Source organism: Mus musculus, chromosome 19 (genome assembly GCF_000001635.26).
Source record: "Mus musculus strain C57BL/6J chromosome 19, GRCm38.p6 C57BL/6J".
Lineage (NCBI taxonomy): Eukaryota > Metazoa > Chordata > Mammalia > Rodentia > Muridae > Mus > Mus musculus.
This window is the reverse complement of record NC_000085.6, coordinates 58,891,462-58,912,591: the sequence shown is the minus strand read 5'-3', so window position 1 is coordinate 58,912,591 and position 21,130 is coordinate 58,891,462. Positions and strand designations below refer to the sequence as shown.

The 21,130-nt window shown below is 46.9% G+C and overlaps 1 protein-coding gene and 1 non-coding gene across 3 annotated transcripts in view; both read left to right on the top strand.

The window, feature by feature from the left end:
• Hspa12a (heat shock protein 12A) overlaps nt 1-21,130 on the top strand; it is a 147,923-nt gene that overhangs the window by 31,081 nt on the left and 95,712 nt on the right. The window contains exons 1-2 of one of the 2 annotated variants that reach the window (XM_011247368.3): nt 12,021-12,212; nt 14,173-14,234. The exons of the other annotated variant lie outside the window; for it this stretch is intronic. Coding sequence (XP_011245670.1) covers nt 14,225-14,234 — 10 coding nt within the window. The 5' untranslated portion in view covers nt 12,021-12,212; nt 14,173-14,224. Of the gene's footprint in view, nt 1-12,020; nt 12,213-14,172; nt 14,235-21,130 lie in introns of those variants that run through there. 2 annotated transcript variants of the gene reach the window in all.
• On the top strand, nt 833-919 carry Mir3086 (microRNA 3086). Its single transcript, NR_037247.1, has one exon. It is a non-coding gene; the product is annotated as a microRNA 3086 (primary transcript).

Sequence of the window (21,130 nt, the reverse complement as noted above, 5' to 3'; positions counted from 1 at the left end):
CTATGGGATATTTAATATTCAAGCTAATTCTCAAAGCTACTGTCCAGTGGATTAAATTGACAGAAACTGATTTTTGGGGACCACTCCAGACTGGAAGGTGAGCTGAGAGCTGAGTATTTGGCTCCAGTGTGTTTGCATTGGGGGGCAGTGAGGCACAGAGATGACCCCTGCCTGAGTTTTGCCTGTCAAGTCCATATTCAGTAGTGGAAGATGCCTTTGAACCTAGGAGGGTAAAGCGAGCTTCTCGGCCAGGCTGTAGGAGGAGGCAAGCAGACTCCCTATGATGGCACGGGCTCAGTGAGTTCCAGCAATGACCATCTGGCCAGCTAGCTATGTCTCTCCCCCCTGATCATGGCCTAGGTGGAAGAGCTTAGTCCTGGATGAGGCCGTCTAAGCAGGAACTCAAGCGGAAGGAAATGGCTGTCTGGGTCAAGGTCAGTTCATAGGAGGATTAGATTTTATTCAAAGACAATAGTATGAGACACAATATGGCTTTAATTCCAGTTCAAAGAGACAGCCCAATTTTTGAGTTTCAGCGTAATAGATGCTGTCTTGAAGCTGGGCAGGACCTCCCACCTTCCAAGTGTGACAGCTAGCTGTCCCTCTGGTCCTCTCAGAAGCTGCCACTAAAACCAGTTCCTAGCCGGAGCTGAAGGATTCCATTTGTTACAGGGAATATTAGTTAATTTTCTATTGCTGTGATAAAACACCTTTGACTCAGAGCCATGCGTTTACCACAGTTGGCCTCTTAGGTTCTGGGAGAGAGCTGCATGCCTGTCCAGTCATAACACATAGTTGAGAACCTGAGGCGCCTGAGTGCCTGAGTCTTGGACTGCCATCCTACACTTAGATTGTAGGCCCATTGGAAGGGTTAGCGTCTTGACCCCAATGAGCCTACAGTCTAAGTGTGGGATGGCGGAAGCCCTCAGCCAGACTGGTAGAAGTAGGGACTCCCACAGAGATGTTTTGCAAAAAGACATAAATGGCTCCATAGAGAAAGCTGGGGCTCCGCCTGGTGGCCGGCTGCAGACAAACAGTTCTGTCAGCCGAGGTTGGGAACAGGAAAAGCATTCCCCTCTGGTGGGTTTCACTTCGGTGGGATTTCCTGGGAGGAACTCTAGAAGAATCACCAAGAGCAGACACATCCTGGGAAAATGAAATAAAAACGTCTTCATGGCGAAGGCCCTGAGTACTTACCACTGCTAATCATCTTTAAGGGGGAGGGCATGAATGGACAGATTGACACTTTTCTGGTGGCCAAATACGATTCTGCTGAAGCTGTACAGGGCGACTACCCCTTCAGTTGCTTCCGGATCCTGCTCGTCCTCCGAGGAGAGGGTGGGCTGGACTGAGTGTCTTAGTTCTTGGGGACTGGATGCCTTGTCTCCAAATCTCTGCCCTTTAGCTTAGCTAGGACATTGCAAAATCGACCATAGGGGTGGGGATTCATTTCCTGCCCTGTGTTAAGTGAGGCTTTCGTTGGGGGTGGGGGTGGGGGGAGGAAGCAGCTTTGTAAGCCCGGGCAGTCAGTCTTGCGCCCCCTGTGTTTGTCTACATTGAGGCGCTTGTGCTGGTGAAGGTGAGGGACATGGAGAGTGGGGATGTGTGTGTGGCATCCAGGGCAGCAAGAGGCCAAGTGTGGGAACGGAGAGGTAGCTGTGAAGCCTGCTCTACCTCACTCCACGGGGTTAGTCATTTATCTCAGGGCTATTTTTAGAGCCATAATCTGAATTACGTTTCTTACGTTTTAATTATTAAAGAGTTATTACTAATTATGATCTTGATAATAACCGACCTTTACTGAGTTCTGAGTAAGCACCTAGGACTTCAGATGCCCTACAAGCTGTATTTGTAAAGCCTGATCTTGAGTTGTGTATAAATTCTTTGATTTGCATAACAACAGGCACTATGACTTCCAGTGTAAACATAACCTTTTGCCACAGAAAACCACAGTATTATTTATTTCATATTTCCCTTTGAATTCTGTCTTCTTCCCAAATACAGTTTAAAAGGAAGCCATATTTCACTGCTATAAGTGGAAAACTAGCAGTACCTGTCTTTAGTAAGCAGAATCTATTGTTTAACTTTAATTAAATAGCCATGTGCCCAAAATACCATTGGAACTCAGCGTTTGAGCTGCCTGCAATGTGGGTGGGTGGACCTTCCACACCAGAAACCCTGCAAGGAAAAAGGAAGCCATTTTGCATTTTGTGAAGGTCTCTACCTGGAGAACTTTTGCATTTATTTTGCTTTATTCAAATTCTGAGGTGGATGCTTAACTTTGTAAATATTTAGCTTTTCTTTTTTTCCTTTTCCTTTCTTCTCTTCTCTTCTCTTTTCTTCTTCTCCGTCTTCTTCTTTCTTTCTTTCTTTCTTTCTTTCTTTCTTTCTTTCTTTCTTTCTTTCTTTTTTTTTGCCCAGGCTGTCCTTGAAGTCATGGTATAGCATAGGATAACCTTAAAGTCCTGATCCTTCAGCCTTCATCTCCTGAGTCTAGGGTTACAGGTGTGTGTCACTGCCCACTACTCTTGGATTTCTTTAAACACACACACACACACACACACATATAAACACACACACATATACACATAAGCACACATACACAGGCAGGCATATACACATATTCACATACATGGGCACACAAACACATACATACACATATACACACAGCAACATACACACAAGCACTCATGTATACACACACAGAAACACGTGTACACATGTACACACATACACACACATATATACACATATACATACAAACACACACATGCACACATAAATACACATACAAACACGTACATATCACATACAAATACACACATACACACAAAACCACACATATACACACATATTCATACACAAACCCATACATATTCACACATGCACACACGGAAACATATACACATACATGCATACACATATACACACACACAAGCACACACATACACCAGCACACACACTCTCTCCACTGCTCTGGCTTCTTGTAGACTTTAATATGAAGATATGAGGTATTTATTTTTTCAGTATTGCTTAATTCTTCTCGTTTATGTTGAAATGCAAATACTCAGAGTCCACCTTGTTCCCAGGCATTCTGTCACATGCGGGCACAAGCTTTTTTTTTTTTTTTTTTTTTTGGTTTTTCAAGACAGGGTTTCTCTGTGTAGTCCTGGCTGTCCTGGAACTCACTCTGTAGACCAGGCTGACCTTGAACTCAGAAATCCGCCTGCCTCGGCCTCCCAAGTGCTGGGATTAAAGGTATGCACCACCACTGCCCGGCCCCCCACAAACATCTTGATACACATGTGTTGTTCTCCTTTCTGTCTGGCAGTCTTCCTGAAGACTTGCAGAGAAAAGCCTTCAGAAGGTGGCGTTTCTTTTCTGTCTGATCTCGGTTAAAGTGTCCTCTGTGTCTGATGCTCAGCAGCTTCAGTAGGATAGGCCAAGTGTGGATTTCGTTCTTCACCTTGTATTTTTGGGCCTAGGGCTTGATAGCTTTGGTAACTTCTAGAAGGTTTCTAGCCACATCTCTGCCATGCCATTTCCCCTGGTCTACACACCCTTGCTTCCTGACATCCCCTCACATCTTGCAGTTTTATTCTTTAATGGTCAGTTCATTTGCACAGTTTTTCCAAATACCGATTCTCTTATCTGAGGTCTGTCTGACCATCACACTTTTCAGTTCTGGCAGCAATCAGTTCCTTCTTCTCCATTCTCATATAGCCAATGCTACCCTCTCTATGTAGACAAGGCTGCCATTTAAGTCCCGACCTTCCTGCCTCTACCTCCTGCATGGGATGGCTAGCCGTCTTGGTTTTGTTTTTTTTTTAAATATGTCTGGACTCTTGACAATTTCTTGTTTCCTGAACATATATCCAAACTTGCTTTGAGGTGAACACAATTTATAATCCACAACTGTTAATTCCACAGGAGAGTGGGTTACCACCCCCACCCCTCATTATATCAGATGTATCTTTGTCCCAGGAAGAGAAAGTGCAGCAGGCTTCCACAGCTGCTTCCTCCCCCTGCTGTCCTGTCTCCCCCGAAAATCCTGAAATGAGCAGAGCTTCCCAGCAAGTCCAGGGTAGGCTGGGATTCAGGTGTGTTTAGTGTGTTTGGTGTTCCAGACAAGGAGAAGGAGGAATTTGGTGTTGCAGGATATCTGATCACACCATGAACCCTGAGATTATGTTATTTACTGTAAAAAATCTGTTTCTAGTTACGGTGCGGTTCAGTCCTTAGCACCCACGCCTTTAATCCAAGTGGTCAACCGTTTATTGTGAACAGGCTTAAATAAAGTCAACCATCGGTCAAAAGGCAGAGCAAGCAACCAGTTGACAGGAAGTGAGCATAGGAAAAAAAAAACATACAGACTAAGAGGAAGTCAGGAGGTCAGACAGAGACACTCACAGGAAGTTGGAGGGCGGAACATTTGATTTGAGAGATTTTTCAAGACAGGTATGTGAGAAGAGGACTTTTGAGAATGTGTCCGCTGTGGAGGAAGGTCGGCTGGGTGCTCTCTCTGCCTCTCTGAGCTAGCAGGCGTTCACCCCAGCATCTGGGTCCCGAGTCTTTATTGGCAAAACTGAACCTTTGAGATTTTGTTAAAAAAATGTTGGTTACTAAGCATCTAGCTGAAAAAGGGACAAGGGTCCTCAAGCTCCCAGGGCACCTGACAGACTCTTAGGAACTGGTGATGCCTTGGAAGGAACTGATGGAGGAAGCACCCTCCCACAGGCTAGACCACCCAGAGCCCAGTCAAGGCTGTGCCTGGAGCAGCCCGGCTGGTGAGCACAGTGGTCAGCGTGCACGCCCAACCATGGCTTTTGTGTGGATCCAAGCACGTGTGGAAACTCCTCTGCACTGTGCCAGGACCTGGACGTGTTTAAAAAGTGTATCCACCCATCATTGTAATTCTTGCTGCTGTCACTGTGTTCCCAGGGGAACGCTGGTCCAGGAGCATGTCATGTCCAGAGTGCCAAGGGACAGGTCTGTTCAAAAGAACAAGGCCTTCCAAGCCAGAAGAATTCACATCTTGGGCCCAACTAATAGATAATCACAGACCAGTCCCTGAGCCACAGTCAATGCTGAGGACTGAGGAGGAGGGTGAAGCTAGAGGCTGAGATGAAAGAACAAGCAGTCAGGGGAACCATGCCCAAGAAGGGAAGAGGTGAAAATGGCGGGTGGGGGGGGGGTGCCAGTGGGAGCGGGAGGTGGCAGTGGGGGACAGGAGGTGCCAAGTTCTCTACAGTCTTGTTCTATCTTGGGAGGGGGAGATAGGGGCTGAGGAGTCCCTATGGTGACAGCCTGCATTGGGCAAAATTTGAGGATAAGGAATTACTAATTAGTAATAAGGCGGAATACTTAAGTGTATGAAATGAATAATATGTAGCTAAAAAAATAATGATATAGCATTAGGCGTTTGAGACATGTGGACTCCAAGCAATTAACCTCCATTCTTCTTCAGAATTGCAGTTGTACTAATTGGCTCCTTTGCTCTGACGGGGCCGTATTAACCTTTCTGCTTCTCTCTGAAGAAGTAGGTACAGCGGGTGGGGTGTACTGCTCCCCCTGAATAATAAGCTATTTGCAAATCCAGCCCCCCCCCCCCCAAATCGTAACACTGAAAAGATTCTGTCGGGTTTTCTTTATAATGCTGTCTATGGAAAAGATGGTTCACTTCTCCCAGTGGCCATTTGGAGAAACGCAACACGAAGCAGGCCCTGTCCTGGGTGCTGCAGTCACAGCAGGGGCAAGACAGTCTATAGTTTGTGGACCACAAAGATGCGTGGACATGTAGGTGTGGAACGCCTTCTCGGGCTGTGCTAGAGGGGCTAGCATCCTGGAAGGAAGAGTCCCCCCCAGAATAGGGTGGAAGCTGCTCCTCCAAGGGGGACATTCAAACTGAGATGTAGGCACACAGGAAAGAGACCTCCAGCTTTGGAGAGAACCAGAATTCCAAGCAGGGAATGAAAGTACAGAGGCCCTAGGCCTAGACTGTAACTGGAGCAGCAGGCTGGCCAGCACTCAGCCTTAGTAGAATGAAGATATGAACTATAAGGAAGTATGAGATTGGAAGATGCAGTCAAGGACCAGACGACACAGCCCCGCGCAGACCACGGCCGGGGTTGGGTTGATTGCAGCATGTAGCAGAGCCCCTGGTTGGATGTGAGCAGGGCCTGTGGGCAGAGGCTCACACTGGCTGCTGTGGAGGGATCAGGCTGACAAAACAGCAATAGCAGGGATAGTGTTGTGAGAGAGACACATGCATGTGGAGAGTTTGTTAAGCCTGACCAAGAGTGTGGAAAATGGAGCACAGCCACTGCCCGCCTCCCCAGCCAGAGTCAGAGCCTGGGCACTTCAGAAACGCAGTGGGGCAACTCCTCCCCTCCCATCGGCCACGTGATGGTGGTCACTACCGTGGATAGTGTGGACAAGGGACCAGGGACGTGCCTCAGGGTCAGAGGGCTTGCTCCACACACTCTGGGTCTCACCCCCAAAGAACTGATGGGGCAGTTTCCTCTGTGAGTTCTACTTAGATATAGAGACGGATCTACAGTGCCTGAGATCCAAGGGGGCTATGAAGGTTTGGGTGTGGAACACTGCTCCTGGGTTCATGCCGAGCAGTCTCATGTCCCCAGATGGTGGGACTGTCTCTGGAGGGTGAACATGCTGGAGGTGGGGCCTCACTGGAGGAAGTGAGTCGATAGGGAGCAGGCCTCTGAAACGCTCTGTCTGGCTCTGTTTTCTGTCACATTCTCTCTGTCCTCTTCCTGGAACCCTCTGCAGCTAGGAGCCCAACTAAGTCTTTCTTCCTGTCCGTCGTTCCTGTATTCTATGACAGAAAAGCAGCCAATGCAGTAGCTGTGGCAGCTTTGTTCTTAATAGAGGAACACCTGAGCCTTCATCAACAGAGGCTAATTACATAAGTCACAGTGCAGGTGTGTGTGTGTGAGTGAGTGAGAGAGAGAGAGAGAGAGAGAGAGAGAGAGAGAGAGAGAGAGAGAGAGAAAGAGAATATATAGGGGTGAATACTCTCCCATACTCTCCCATTCCTGATTCCTAGGAGTGGCAGGAGTGTTCTTGAAGAAACATTTTTTTTCCTTCAGGAACATGTGTGTGTGTGTGTGTGTGTGTGTGTTTCTTTATATATAATATAAAGATAAGACATATGAAACATGAATTTTGTACTTTAAAGCAGGGCAATCTGTATGTACAATGTAGTGAGCCTTTGCTTTGCTATGTGACCCTCCCTGCATATTGGTGTGTTTGTGACTGGAATAATGGGTGCATAGTATTCCACCAGGCAAACACCACATGTCACACCTAACCAGAGTTCCCCTTCTTGTGTTCTGTATCAAGATCACAAACCCACTTTTATATGTCTGCTCCTCAACAATTTAAGTAATTGACGGGTACCCCACCATACCAATTCCATGCGTGCTGGCCTTAGCAGGAAGGTTGTCTCATACCACGATTGGTGTGCACAGAGTTAACTTTTATAATCAAAACAAGTGGACATGGTGGCATATTTGTAATTCCACCCCCCACAGGAGGCTGAGGTAGGAGAATTTTAGTTCAGGGCTACAGAGTGAGTTCAAAGCTAGCTTAAGTCACTTAATGAGACTCTATCAAAATTATTTAAAAAGTAAGGGTGTAGCTCAGTAGTGGAGGACTTGTGTGAGGCCCTGGGTTTGATCCCTAGCACCACAAACCAAAAAGCAAAAAGCAACAGCAAAATTTGGACGTGGTGTACACCCTTAATCCAAGACTCAGTAAGAGGAGGCAGGTGTGTCTCTGAATTTGAGGCCAGCCTGGTCTTTATGAGTTCCAGCACAACCAAGGGTACATAAAGAAACCCTGCCCCCCTCCGCCCCTCCCAAAACAGAAAAGGGCAGCAAAATAATTCCAGAATGTTAAAAATGATGACATACTGTGTGTTTATTGTGCAGATGTCTGACCACAGCATATTATTGAAACAGAAAACAAGGATAAAAAACAAAATTGAGGCGACAAGACTTTGGTAGCCCTATTTCTGTGTGTTTTCACATATCTTTGAGCACAGGGATTCACAGAATCTGGAGAGATGCTCACCAGCTTCTAATAGGCTTTTCCATGTAATATCCCTTTCGTCCTTTTTAGCACTATAACGTTTTAAGTATTGTGGAGGGAAAACTGTTTGACCCTGGGGGAGATTTACTTGGGAGAAAGATCACAAATTACAGTCCAGGGACAAACTTTTGCATTGGGGTCTGCCCTCTTTTACAGGACGCTTCTTTTCACTTAAGGATTAAATTGTATTCAGTTTCAAATCGCCGCTATTACTGTGTGGAGCTGTATGCAGTTACCAGATGCACCACAAGAGGGCGGTGTTGGAAGGACATTGCGAGCCCGCTGCCTCTAAATCAGGGACTCGAATTTTGCAGGGGAACCTTGATTGCCTAGCCTCCTCAGGACGTATCCTCCAGCTTCCAGTTTGCACCACGGCACAGCTGTTTATCTTACTGTTTCTTCCTATCCCGTTGGAATGTTCCTTAGTATGTTTGTACTTCATCAGCGGCACAGCAGAAGGATTTGGCTGCAGCCTCTGCCCCTCCTACTTCCTGCTCCAGCCCCAGCAGCCCAGTGTCTTTGGCTTAGAGACTTGCAGCTCCAGGGCCCTAACAGGGAACAATGAGTGTCCTGCTCCCCTCCCTGTCCCATCTACTGAACTATACGACCCTCCCCTTCATCTCCCTATTTTAATATATTGTGCCATGCAGCTCTCTGCCTCCCTGTTCCTTCTTCCCTTCCCTCCTAGTCCCACCCTTCCACACCTTTCTCCCATTCCCCCCCTTCTCCCCTGGGTACCACCCGACCCTGAGAAATCTAATCACAAGTGGACTAAGCCCATCCTCTCTCACTGAGGTCTAACAAGGCAGCTAGGGGAAGGGGACCAAAGATAGGCAACAGAGTCAGAGACAGCCACTGCTACAATTGTGAGGGGACCCACATGAAGACCAAACCTCACCTCGGCTACATATGTGTAGGGGGCCTAAGTCCAGCCCATGCATACTCTTTGGTTGGTGGCTCGGTCTCTGTGAGCCCCCATGGTCCCAGGCTCTGTAGGTATTCTCGTGGTGTCCTTGACCACTCTGGGTCCCAATCCTTCCCTCCACTCCTCCACAAGATTCCTGGAGCTTTGCCTGATGTTTAGCTGTGGGACTCCGCCTTTTTTTGGGTGAGCTGCTGGGCGGAACCTCTGAGGACAGTTACACTAGGCTCCTGTCTGCAAGCATAACAGTATCATTAATGTGTCAGGGGTTGGCTCTCTCCCATGGGATGGGTCTCAAGTTGGGCCAGTCATTGGTTGGCCATTCCCCCAATCTCAGCTCCATCTGTATTCCTGCACATCTGTAGTCAGGACAGATTTTGGGTGGAAGGTTGTGTGTGTGGCTTGTTGCCCCCCTCCTTCCACTGGAAGTCCTGCCTGGCTACATGAGGTGACCACTTCACTCCCCATATTCCCTGCTGCGAGGAGTCTCAGCTAGGGTCACCCCCACATCCTCCCAGGAGCTTCCCCATCCTGGGTCTAAGGCACTTCCCAGAGATGCTCCCCCACCACTGATTTCCCTTCTCACTCCCAACCCTTTCACCCCCAACCCCTGTTATCCCCATATCTGATCCTCACCCCCAGTCCCCTCCTTACCCCGTCTCCCACCAGGTCCCTCTCTCCATCCACACCCAGTGTCTTTTTTATTTCCCCTCTGAGTGAGATTCAAGTACCCTCCCTTGAGCTCTCCTGTTTGCTTAGCTTCTTTGGGTCTCTGAATTGTACCAAGGTTATCCTGTATTTTCTGGCTGATATCCACTTATAAGTGAGTACATACCATGGATGTCTTCCTGGGTCTGGGTTATCTCATTCAGGATGATATTTTCTAGTTCAATCATTTGCCTGCAAATTTTATGATTTCCTGGTTTTTAATAGCTGGGTAGTATTCCATTGTGTAAATGTACCATGTTTTCTTTATTCATTCTTCCATTGAGGGGCATCTGAGGTGTTTCATAAAACTGCTATGAACATAGTTGAGCAAGTGTCCTTGTGGGATGGTGGGGCATCTTTTGGGTACATGCTCTGTAATGGTATTGCTGGATCTTGAAGTAGAACTGTTTCCCAATTTTCTGAGCAACCACCAGACTGATTTCCAGAGTGGTGGTACCAGCTTGCACTCGCACCAGCAATGGAGGAGTGTTCCCCTTTCTCCACATCCTCGCCAGTGTGTGCCAACTTGAGTGTTTGATCTTAGCTATTCTGACGGGTGTAAGGTAGAAGCTCAGAGTTGTTTTGATTTGCATTTCCCTGATAACTAAGGACTTTGAACATTTCTTTAAGTGCTTCTTGGCCATTCTAGATACCTTTGTTGAGAATTCTCTGTTTAGTTCTATCCCATTTTTAAATTGCATTATTTGGGTTGTTGGTATCTAATTTCTGAACAGAGCACCAACAGCTCATGTCACTAAGATCAACAATTAATAGACGGGACCTCTTGAGACTGAAAAGCTTCTGTAAGGCAAAGGGCACTGTCAATAGGACAAAACGGCAGCCTACAGATTGGGAAAAGGACTTCATCAACCCCACATCTGACAGAGGGCTAATATCCAAAGTATATAAAGAACTCAAGAAGTTAGGCACCAACAAACCTTTTAAGCTTTTAGATAAGCTGTTCATATTCACAACAAATAGGAAGATAATAAAAGGGAGGTGTGTGTGAAAACCACTTTGTGTCCCCCCACTTCATTCTCTCCCAATGAGATGAATTTTAGTGATGTGCTAGAACCTTCCACCTAAGTCTGCAGAGCTGAATGTGTGGAGGGGGTGAGGGAGGTTGAGTACACATACTCCTGAGGGGGAGGAGGGAGGGAGAACAAGGGAAAGGAGGAGGAGGAGGGAGAGGGAGAATGTGAAAGTCCATTGAGTGTGAGATATGGAAAGAAAATGAGAAAATGTGAGCGAGTGAGTGTGTGACATGGTGTATGAGTCTGTGCGTGACTGGAGAGAGCTATGAGTATATCTGTATGAGCTGTGAGTGTGCACATGAGTGCATCTGCATGAGCTGTGAGTGTGCACATGAGTGCATCTGTATGAGCTGTGTGTGAGTGTGCACATGAGTGCATCTGCATGAGCTGTGAGTGTGCACATGAGTGCATCTGTATGAGCTGTGTGTGAGTGTGCACATGAGTGCATCTCTATGAGCCATGTGTGAGTGTGCACATGAGTGCATCTGTATGAGCTGTGAGTGTGCACATGAGTACATCTGTATGAGCTGTGAGTGTGCACATGAGTGCATCTGTATGAGCTGTGAATGTGCACATGAGTGCATCTGTATGAACTGTGTGTGAGTGTGCAAACGAGTGCATCTGTATGAGCAGCTGTGTGTGAGTGTACACAAGAGTATAAGTTTGGGTGTATGAATAAATGTGTTAGTGTGACAGTGTTTACCTGTGTGAGTTCATGAATTCAGAGGAGTGTGTGGATATATATATGTTGGTGTGACAATGTGTGTGTGTATGACCTGTGAATTTGAATGGTTGGTGTGTGTGTGTGTGTGTGTGAATATGTCAAGTGTGGGTGAACAAGTGTGATGGCAAGTGTGCTTTGTGTGCATTTACATGATTGTATGCTTGTGTGAGTATGTACATGCCTGAGAGTGAGCCAGTGAGAATGGGTGTGCCAGAGTGTTCCTGGGTGTGAATGTGATAATGCTTGTGCTTGGGTGCTATTGTGTAGTTAGCGGGTATGGCCGCCATCCCAAGATGGCGCCCAGGACAGTTGCCAGGTCTTATGACCTGCACCTGACTTCCTCATTACCTCAGACTTAGCCACATCCCAGCCACCTGCACTGCACAGATGCCATGCCTTGTCAGCTCGCCTGAGGTGTCCTCACTTGCTGTGAACCAATGGACCGCTGTTAAGTGACTGGGGTGATTGGGAGGAGTCAGTAGAGTATTTAAGGCGTGCCCCGGGGTTGTTCAGGGGATTCCTGTTCCTGCATTGCAATTCGAAGTGTTCCTGAATAAACCTGCTTGAAGAAGGACAATGTGGTGTTGCGTCTTTCCTGCTGGTCGGGGTGGATGTGACAAGTTGTGGAACCCATACAGGGACTTCTGCTTTGCGAGAGTGCTGCGGGTCCAGAACTTCAAGAGGTCAGGGTAGCTGGCTGGAAAGCTCCCAGGTAAGTGGGACGATTCAAGTTCTCGGTTAGAGACTATTAGGTTCCCTGATTAGGGACTATTGAGGTTCTCGGAGTGAGACAATTAAAGTTATCCAAAAATTAAAAGAAAAGCAATTGGTTGTAGCCCCTGAAAAGGTGCAGAAGGGTAAGGTCATCCATTATTTAGGAAGCAAAATAACAGAAAGATATATAACTCCACAGAAGATTCAAATCAGAACTGATCATCTAAGGACTTTAAATGATTTTCAAAAGTTGCTAGGAGATATTCAATGGGTTAGGCCTATCTGGGTCTAACAAATAAGCAATTGCAACCTCTTTATGACATCTTGCCAGGAGCGACAGCCCTGGATTCAGAGAGAGTTCTTACAGAAGAAGGAAGGGAAGCCTTAAAGTTATAGAGAAGGCTATTCAAATTGCTGCTTTAAAGAGGAGAGAGGTTGATCTTCCTATATCATTATGTATTTTGCCATCAGAAAATCAACCTACTGGAGCCCTTTGGCTAGGGGCTCCTTTATTATGGATCCATCCTAAAATTTCCCCCGCCAAAGTGTTATCCTATTATCCTGCCTCGGTTGCCCAATTGGCATTGCTGGGTTTACAGCAATGCGTGCAGCATTTTGGCACCCCTCCTGATGAAATTATTGTACCATATGATAGTAGACAAGTTGAAGTGTTGCCTGCCACTGTAGATGACTGGGCAGTTTTAAGATGCAGTTTTTTAGGCAAGATAGATAATCATTTTCCCAAAGATCCTATTTTACAGTTGTGTAAAGCTCACCCGATAATTTTTCCTGTAATTACCTCTCTAGTACCATTGAAAGGGGCTCCTCTAATTTTTATAGATGGATCAAAGTCAGGATGCGGAGCCTATTTAGTTCAAGGCTCTGTGCCTATAGTTTTACAATTCCCCCCTGCCTCACTGCAAGTTATAGAATTACAGATTGTGACTAAGGTTTTTGAACAACATTCAGGGGCCTTTAATTTAATATCAGATAGTCAATATGTGGTTAATGCTCTTGCTATCTTGGAGGTGGTTGGTAGGGTGAATCTTAGGTCCAGCATTGGGGACTTATTAAGTAAATTACAAAATTTGCTATTACATAGATCCTCCCCCTTCTTTGTTCAGCATATCCGAGCTCATACTGGGTTACCAGGTCCATTGGATAATGACATAGTGGATAAGGCAGAACAAGCTGCTGTATTTCTGGCATGTCCTGCCCTCGACCTTGCTCGTGATTTTCATTCTAAATTTCATGTAAATTCTAAAACATTAGCCTCTCGCTTTGGGATCACCCGAGCAGAGGCCAGGGAGATTGTCAAGGCCTGTCAGGCCTGCGCTCCTTTATTACCTCAACCCTCCTTTGGAGTTAACCCACGAGGGTTACTCCCCCTACACGTTTGGCAGATGGATGTAACTCATTTTGCTGAATTTGGAAAATTACAGTTTGTTCATGTTTCAATTGATACTGCCTCCGGAGTCATTTTTGCTTCTTTGCATACTGGAGAAAAGGCCTGTCATGTCATAGCTCATTGCTTTGAAGCATGGGGCGCTTGGAGTCAACCCAAAGAATTAAAAACTGATAATAGCCCTGCTTATACTTCCAATACTTTTGTTAGCTTTTTAAAGATGATGGATGTTCATCTTGTACATGGTATTCCCTATGACCCTCAGGGGCAGGGAATAATTGAATGTGCTCATCGTACCTTAAAAGAATGCTTAATAAAACAAAAAGGGTGAGTTGCCCTAGGGGCGACTCCCTGGGAAAACCTTTCTATAGCCTTATTTACTCTTAATTTTTAAAATAAAGATAAATTTGATTGTACTGCTGCAGAGAGACTCAGTAATCCTGATGCATCTCAGAAGGGAACTTTTATGTGGAAGGATATATTGGATGGCCAATGGCATGGGCCAGATCCAGTGTTGGTGTGAGCGAGAGGGTCTGTTTGTGTGTTTCCCCAGGACCGCCGCCAGCCGTTGTGGGTACCTGAACGACTGACTCGAATGCTGAAGGATGACCAGAGGTGTGATGCTGATTCTCCTGGGAATACTGATGATGGTGAAGGGGTGCAGGAGTAAGGAGCTAAATCAGAGAGTTGATCTAGTGCAGGAACAAGTTGATGTATTGATGTGAGTGGATCTCACAGGGAACTGGTCACGTCAACTTGATGGTATGCTGAGGGATCTCCGACAGTCCATTGTTCACATTGTCACAGCAATATCGCACCTCAAGGAATGGGCTGGCATAGGAGGGCCGGCAATCATCTTCATTGCCACAGGAGTAATGGCCCTGTGGTGCATTTGCCATATGCAAAAAAAAGGCTTACCCATGTGCAGGCACTGTTGATTTAGGCTTTTGCAGCCCTAGAGCTGGGACAATCTTCTCAAGTGTGGCTTGGCATGCTAGAGAAGTAGTCAATGATGGGTAAGACTCCCTGGAGGTGTTACCAACCTAAGACAGGGACCAGACCACTGCTGTCTGTCCTCCTGATGACGGGTAAGGAGCATTATCGCAGGGGGCAACTTAAGACAGGCATTCTCTCTGCCAAAATAATAAATAAGGGGGAGATGTGAGGAGCGGGTGCGGCCGCGGCCCCAAGATGGCACCCGGGATGGCTGCCAGGTCTTATGACCTGTGCCTGACTTCCTCATTACCTCAGACTTAGCCACATCCCAGCCGCCTGCACTGCGCAGACGCCATGCCTCGTCAGCTCGCCTGAGGTGTTGTCACTTGCTGTGAACCAATGGACTGCTGTTACATAACTGGGGTGATTGGGAGGAGTCAGTAGGGTATTTAAGGCATGCCCCGGGGTTGTTCGGAGGATTCCAGTTCCTGCATTGCAATGCGAAGTGTTCCTGAAAAAACCTGCTTGAAGAAGGACAATGTGGTGTTGCGTCTTTCCTGCTGGTCGGGGTGGATGTGACAGTGAGAGTTTGAATGTGTATTGAGTGTGAATGAATGAAGAGTATACACAGGTGTGTGTAAGTGTATTAGATTGTATACTGCTGTGTGCATGTATATGGTTGTGCATGAGTATTTGAGTCTGTGAGAATCTTGTTCCTGGAGTGTACAAGAGAATGTATAAGTATATGTGGTTGTCTGTGTTGCATGGGGAGGGGGAAGGGACCCGCATTAGCATTTTCCCAGGAGACGCAAATGGTCAGATACAAATGATCGCTGTCAAGACAGATGAAAAATACCTCATTGATTTGAATTTACATTTCTTTAATTATAAATGAAGATGGAACATTTTTCTTTGAGAATGGTGTTTTAGATCCTGTTTGAATCCTGGCCCCAAGTGTACAAGAGCTCTGCGTCCTATCTAAGAAAATGTGTCGGGCACATAACATCCTGGCAAATGCCTTGTGCTCCTCCTCAGTTCTCCAGGGTTCAAGGCCGTGGTGAAAGCAAGGCTGAGCTGTTCCACATGTCCAGTTCCCTCGTGGGGTCCAGGCCCAGGGAGTCTCCTGGGGCCTCCTGGGCTGGCTCAGTCGACATTTCTTCTCTAGAACCCCCTTTGTCACTGCAGAATGATTTCTCCCCCAATGTGTGTGGAGGGGGGGTGAACAAGGACATCTCTAGGCCATAGAAGAAGGAAGGCAGGGGCAGAAGGCTGGGACCCTGTAGCAGAGCTGGCCAAGCAGTCCATGTGGGCAGGAAGGATGTGGATGAATCAGACTGATTCTTGGGTGGGGATTTAGGTCAGTGTTCACAGGGCACAGTAGGGGGAGAATAGGGTCAGGACTGCAGGGAGAAAGAAGGAAGAGCAAGAATGGCAGTGCTCAGAGGACAGGCTCTCTCTCTCTTTCTCTCTCTCTCTCTCTCTCTCTCTCTCTCTCTCTCTCTCTCTCTCTCTCTCTCTCTCCCCTCTCCCTCTGTGTGTACGTGTGTGTGTGTGGGAGGGAGCATGCACCTGTCAAACACCTCCATGGAAGAGGAGGTTCTGAGGGAGAGCCAGATGGCAGCTTTGGCCAGAATCCAGGCAGCAATTCTGAGCTCCCTCCCTCATTTTCTTCCTTTCTTTCCTTTCATTGTGTCCCAGACTGGCTTTGAACCTACTATGCAGCCCAGGATGAGCTTGCTTCTATCGCCAACGTGTTGGGATTAGTCTCTTGCACCACTACAGCTGGGCAGTGGGGATTGACCCCAGGCTTTGTGTGTGGTAGGCAGTTGTTCTACTGATATATACAGCCCTAGCCCTTCCTTCCTTCCTTCCTTCCTTCCTTCCTTCCTTCCTTCCTTCCTTCCTTCCTTCCTTCCTTCCTTCCTCCCTCCCTCCCTCCCTCCCTCCCTCCCTCCCTCCCTCTCTCTCTCTCTCTCTCTTTCTTTCTGCAACCCTAAAAGCACCGAGGAGAGAAGGGGTCTGTCTCACAGGCATCAACTCTAAGCCACATCTGATCTTCCAAATTCATTTGTTAAAACCCATCCACTCAGTCACTCTTTCATTCATTCATCAACCAAAACTCTTTGTGGAGTTCTGAGTTTACAAGCTAAATGAGAGACGAATGAGGTTAACTCTTGTGTCAGGTGTCAGGGCTCACAGGCAAGTAGGAAGGAAAAAACCATATGCCAGCAAGTAGGGAAAGTGTCAGTGTGGGAGCTAACCTCTGCAGAGCAAGGGAACAGGGCTGTGTGCTACTAAAACTCTTCAAAGACCCCTTTGCATGGCAAGCATGGCAGGCAGGGAGCAGCGAGACAGAGTCTATATAAGTCAGGGGTAAGCTTGTGGATTGGAAGGTCTGTCAGGGGGATGGGATCTGGGTCCTTGAGGGCCAGGGCAGCAAATGTATTTTATTGTATGAGTAGTGTGGTAAATCTCAGCTGTCAAACTGAGAACCACCGGGAAGAGAGGCCTCTGATGGTGCCTGTTGGGCATTATCTTGATTAGGTTCATTGGAACAAGAAGACCTGTCCATTGTGGGTGGCACTGATCCATGGACCGGTTCATGAACTGGATAGAAAGGAGAAATCAGGCTCAGCAGAAGCACCCGTTGCTCTCTTCTTGACTCCGAGCACAATACAATGTGTGCAGCTGTGTCTTGAAGTCCCCATTTGGACTTCAGCTATGAACCAAAATGAACTATTCCTTCTTTAAGGTGCCTTTGTTTCACAGAAACACAAAAGGAAACTAAGGTAAGAATCCCATGGAAAGTTAGTTTCTTTTGTTATATTTGCTTTGGGTAGTATATAAGGCATGTATTTATATTACAAAATTGAACATGAATTAGAGCAAGGGATGCTCACTTTGTATCGATCAGTGTAATTTTCTCTAGCAGTAGTAAGGAATTCGTCCAACTCCCCACAACATCACACATCAGCTGCACAACTTGCTCAGGAAAATTCAGATGGTCAATAGTTAGCGCCTTCATCCTCTCTACTCAGACCCTCCCCAGCCCAAACAGTTGTCACCTCACCTCCCATTGGGGCATCTCCATCCCCTAGACTTGTTCACTTCCAGCTCTGGGGGGAGGGCAAGAGAGATAAGGGCTCTTGAAGGAGGGGCCTGGCATGAAGAGACAAGACAAAGTAGTCACATGGCTACAACCAAACCACGAGGAGGAAAGCTGAGAAGCGTAATTTCCTGTGTCCAGGGAGAGAGGTGGGCTTGGCAGAGCACATACTTGGCAGTCTGTGGTTGATTCTGCTGCATGATTCCCTAAGAGCTGGTCACTGTAACCAGCTCTTTATGTCTTTCTAGAAAGATCATATACAAGTATTTATGTGTTTCCTAACGTATACACACATGATAAAAATAATTTAAACTGTACATGACAGTGTATCACACACACTGCTCTGTATCTTCCCCCTTTCCAAGACAAAGCTTTATGAAAATTTTTTTAAAAACTTCAAAAATTATCACTAAGTTTTATATTGGCCATCTACTGATGGGCATATATACATATGGCCTGCCCTTACATGGGATCTGTATACCCAGTGGCTCTGCTGTAGAAAACTGCCTTTTGTGCACAGTTATCAGTTGGAGATATCAGGACCCCTATTGTGCAGGCCCTGTGCACGCTGCCACAGTCTCTGTTCTATAGGAATCAGTCCCATGGTGCGGAGAAGTCCTTTGCTTCCTTGGTGGCTTTCATCCCTCTGGGTCTCAATCTCTTTTCCACCGAGTTCCCTGAGCCCTGAGGGGAGGGATTTGATGATGGAGACATCCCATTTGGGGCTGAGTGTTCCAAGGTCTCACTCTCTGCACACTGTCCAACTGTGAGCCTCCGTACTGTTCTCATCTACTGCAGAAAGGGTCTTCTTTGATGATGGCAGAGCAAGACCGTTCCATACCTTGATGGGTTTTTTTTTTTTTTTTGGCTTGTTTGTGTATTTGTTTACTTAATATATTATGAATGGCATTGGGGCTTTTAGGATTTATTTTTATTATTTCTAACTCCACGTGTACATCTGTGTGGCTGTATGCACGTAAGAAGTGTACAGATGTGTACATCTGTGTGGGTGTATGCACGTAAGAAGTGTACAGATGTGTACATCTGTGTGGGTGTATGCACATAAGAAGTGCACATAAGAGCACAGAGGAGTTGGATTCCCTGAAGCTTGGGTTTGTGAGCATGTGTGAGCCAGTGGATGTGGGTGATAGAAAGTGAGCCCAGGTCCCCTGCAGGAGCAGTGCACTCTCTCCACCACTGAGTCGTGTCTCCAGGCCTCCATGTGAGACTTTCAATCTACAGGAAGTAGCTTCGTGCTCCAGCTTCTGTTCTACAAAGCTCTCCCTGGCTGGTTGGGGAGAGTGGATTAGAGTGTGGGCTGGACTCTAGTGTGCATGCGCAGGGGTAGCGTGCTCAGGAGGCTGCTGCAGCTGCCACACTTGAGTTAGAACCACCCAGAAAAGAGTCCTCTCTCTCCATGTGCAGCCAAGTCCACCTGTTCATACACCAGCCATCCAGTGCAGACCCTGGGTCCCCTGAGTCAGACCAGATCCCTCCTACCCCACTGCTGCCTGCTGCTTGGGGACCAACAGGTCTCCTTTCTCAGCTAATTCCTGTGTATCATCCTAACCCTGTCTCCAAAGCTGACTCATCACCAGTTTGTCCTGATCCTCACAGTGCCATGCAGGTGACATCTCAGCCCCAGTAGTACACCCTTCAGAGATGACCCGCCTTTCAGAACCTCCTCCGGCTGTCCCTGCACTGGATATGCCTTTTTCTTACTCTATACGAGATCACACAAGAAGCATGATGACTAATCTCAATTAGCAACTTGAGATCTAGGAGAAAGGCACTTCTGGAAGGCTCCTTTGATTAGGCTAACTGAGGTGGGAAGACCTGCCTGCTGTGGGTGGCATCATTCCCTAGGCTGGGGTCTTGGACTATGGAAAGGCTAGAGTGAGCTGAGCACGAACATGGATTGTTTTCTTCTTCCTGAAAGCAAACACAACATGACCAGCTGTGTTCAGCTCCTGCTGCCTCAACCTCCCCACCATGAATGGTACCTTGAACTGTGAGCCAAAATAAACCTACCTTTTCTTAAGCTGCTTTCGTCAGGATGTTTTCCAGAGAGGAAACTAAGATGGGGGGCGGGGGGTCACACAAGGCACCTACCATTCCCTTCCTTCTCTTGGAGTTATCTCATGCTTGCCGCTCCAGGGTTGCATCTATGCCTTCCAATACCTGCCTCTGGAGGGTGATCCCCCTTCCTCAAGGGCTATACAGGTTGCCTGGTACCATGTACTCTTGAAATAAGGGTCATAGCCTACCATCCAGATGTTATTACTACCTGTGAATCTGTGTCTAAGATCACCACCCATTGGGTGGCCATCATCATGAATTAATCTACCCTCCCCCCTTTAAATAGTTGCTGATGTGTTTGAGTCTCCCCTGGGCAGTCTGGCTTCCCTTGGCTCTGGTCACAGCCTGTATTAGTTGTTTATCTCATTGATGTCACACTTAAAGCAACTCAGGGAGGGAAGGGTTTATTTGGGCTTCTGGTTTCAGGGGTAAAGCCCATCACAGAGGGGAGGCATGGCAGCAGGAGCAGGAGGTGGCTAGTCATACTGTGTCCTCCTGGTGCAGAAGGCAATGAATCCTCCAGATTATGCAACGTTCTCATTGTTATGTGTGCAGGACCCCAGCTTGTGAACTGGCGCTTGCTGCCTTAATTAACCTAATCTAGGCAATCCCTCAGGGTGTGCCTAGAGGCTTGCCACCTGGTTCCAGAATTGTCAAGTTGAAACATCTTAATCACACTCAGGATGATGCCCTGCAGGTCCATCCATTTGCCTAGGAATTTCCTAAGTTCATTCTTTTTAATAGCTGAGTAGTACTCCATTGTGTAAATGTACCACATTTTCTGTATCCATTCCTCTGTTAAGGGGCATCTGGGTTCTTTCCAGCATCTGGCTATTATAAATAAGGCTGCTCTGAACATAGTGGAGCATGTGTCCTTCTTACCGGTTGGAACATCTTCTGGATATATGCCCAGGAGAGGTATTGCGGGATCCTCCGGTAGTACTATGTCCAATTTTCTGAGGAACCACCAGACTGATTTCCAGAGTGGTTGTACAAGCTTGCAATTCCACCAACAATGGAGGAGTGTTCCTCTTTCTCCACATCCTCGCCAGCCCCTCAACAGAGTAATGGATACAGAAAAGGTGACACATTTACACAGTGGAGTACTACTCAGCTATTAAAAAGAATAAATTTATGAAATTCCTAGGCAAATGGGTGGACCTGGAGGGCATCATCCTGAGTGAGGTAACCCAATCACAAAAGAACTCACACAATATGTACTCACTGATAAATGGATATTAGCCCAGAAACTTAGAATACCCAAGATATAAGATACAATTTGCGAAACACATGAAACTCAAGAAGAATGATGACCAAAGTGTGGACACTTTGCCCCTTCTTAGAATTGGAAACAAAACACCCATGGAAGGAGTTACTCTCCTGGGCATAT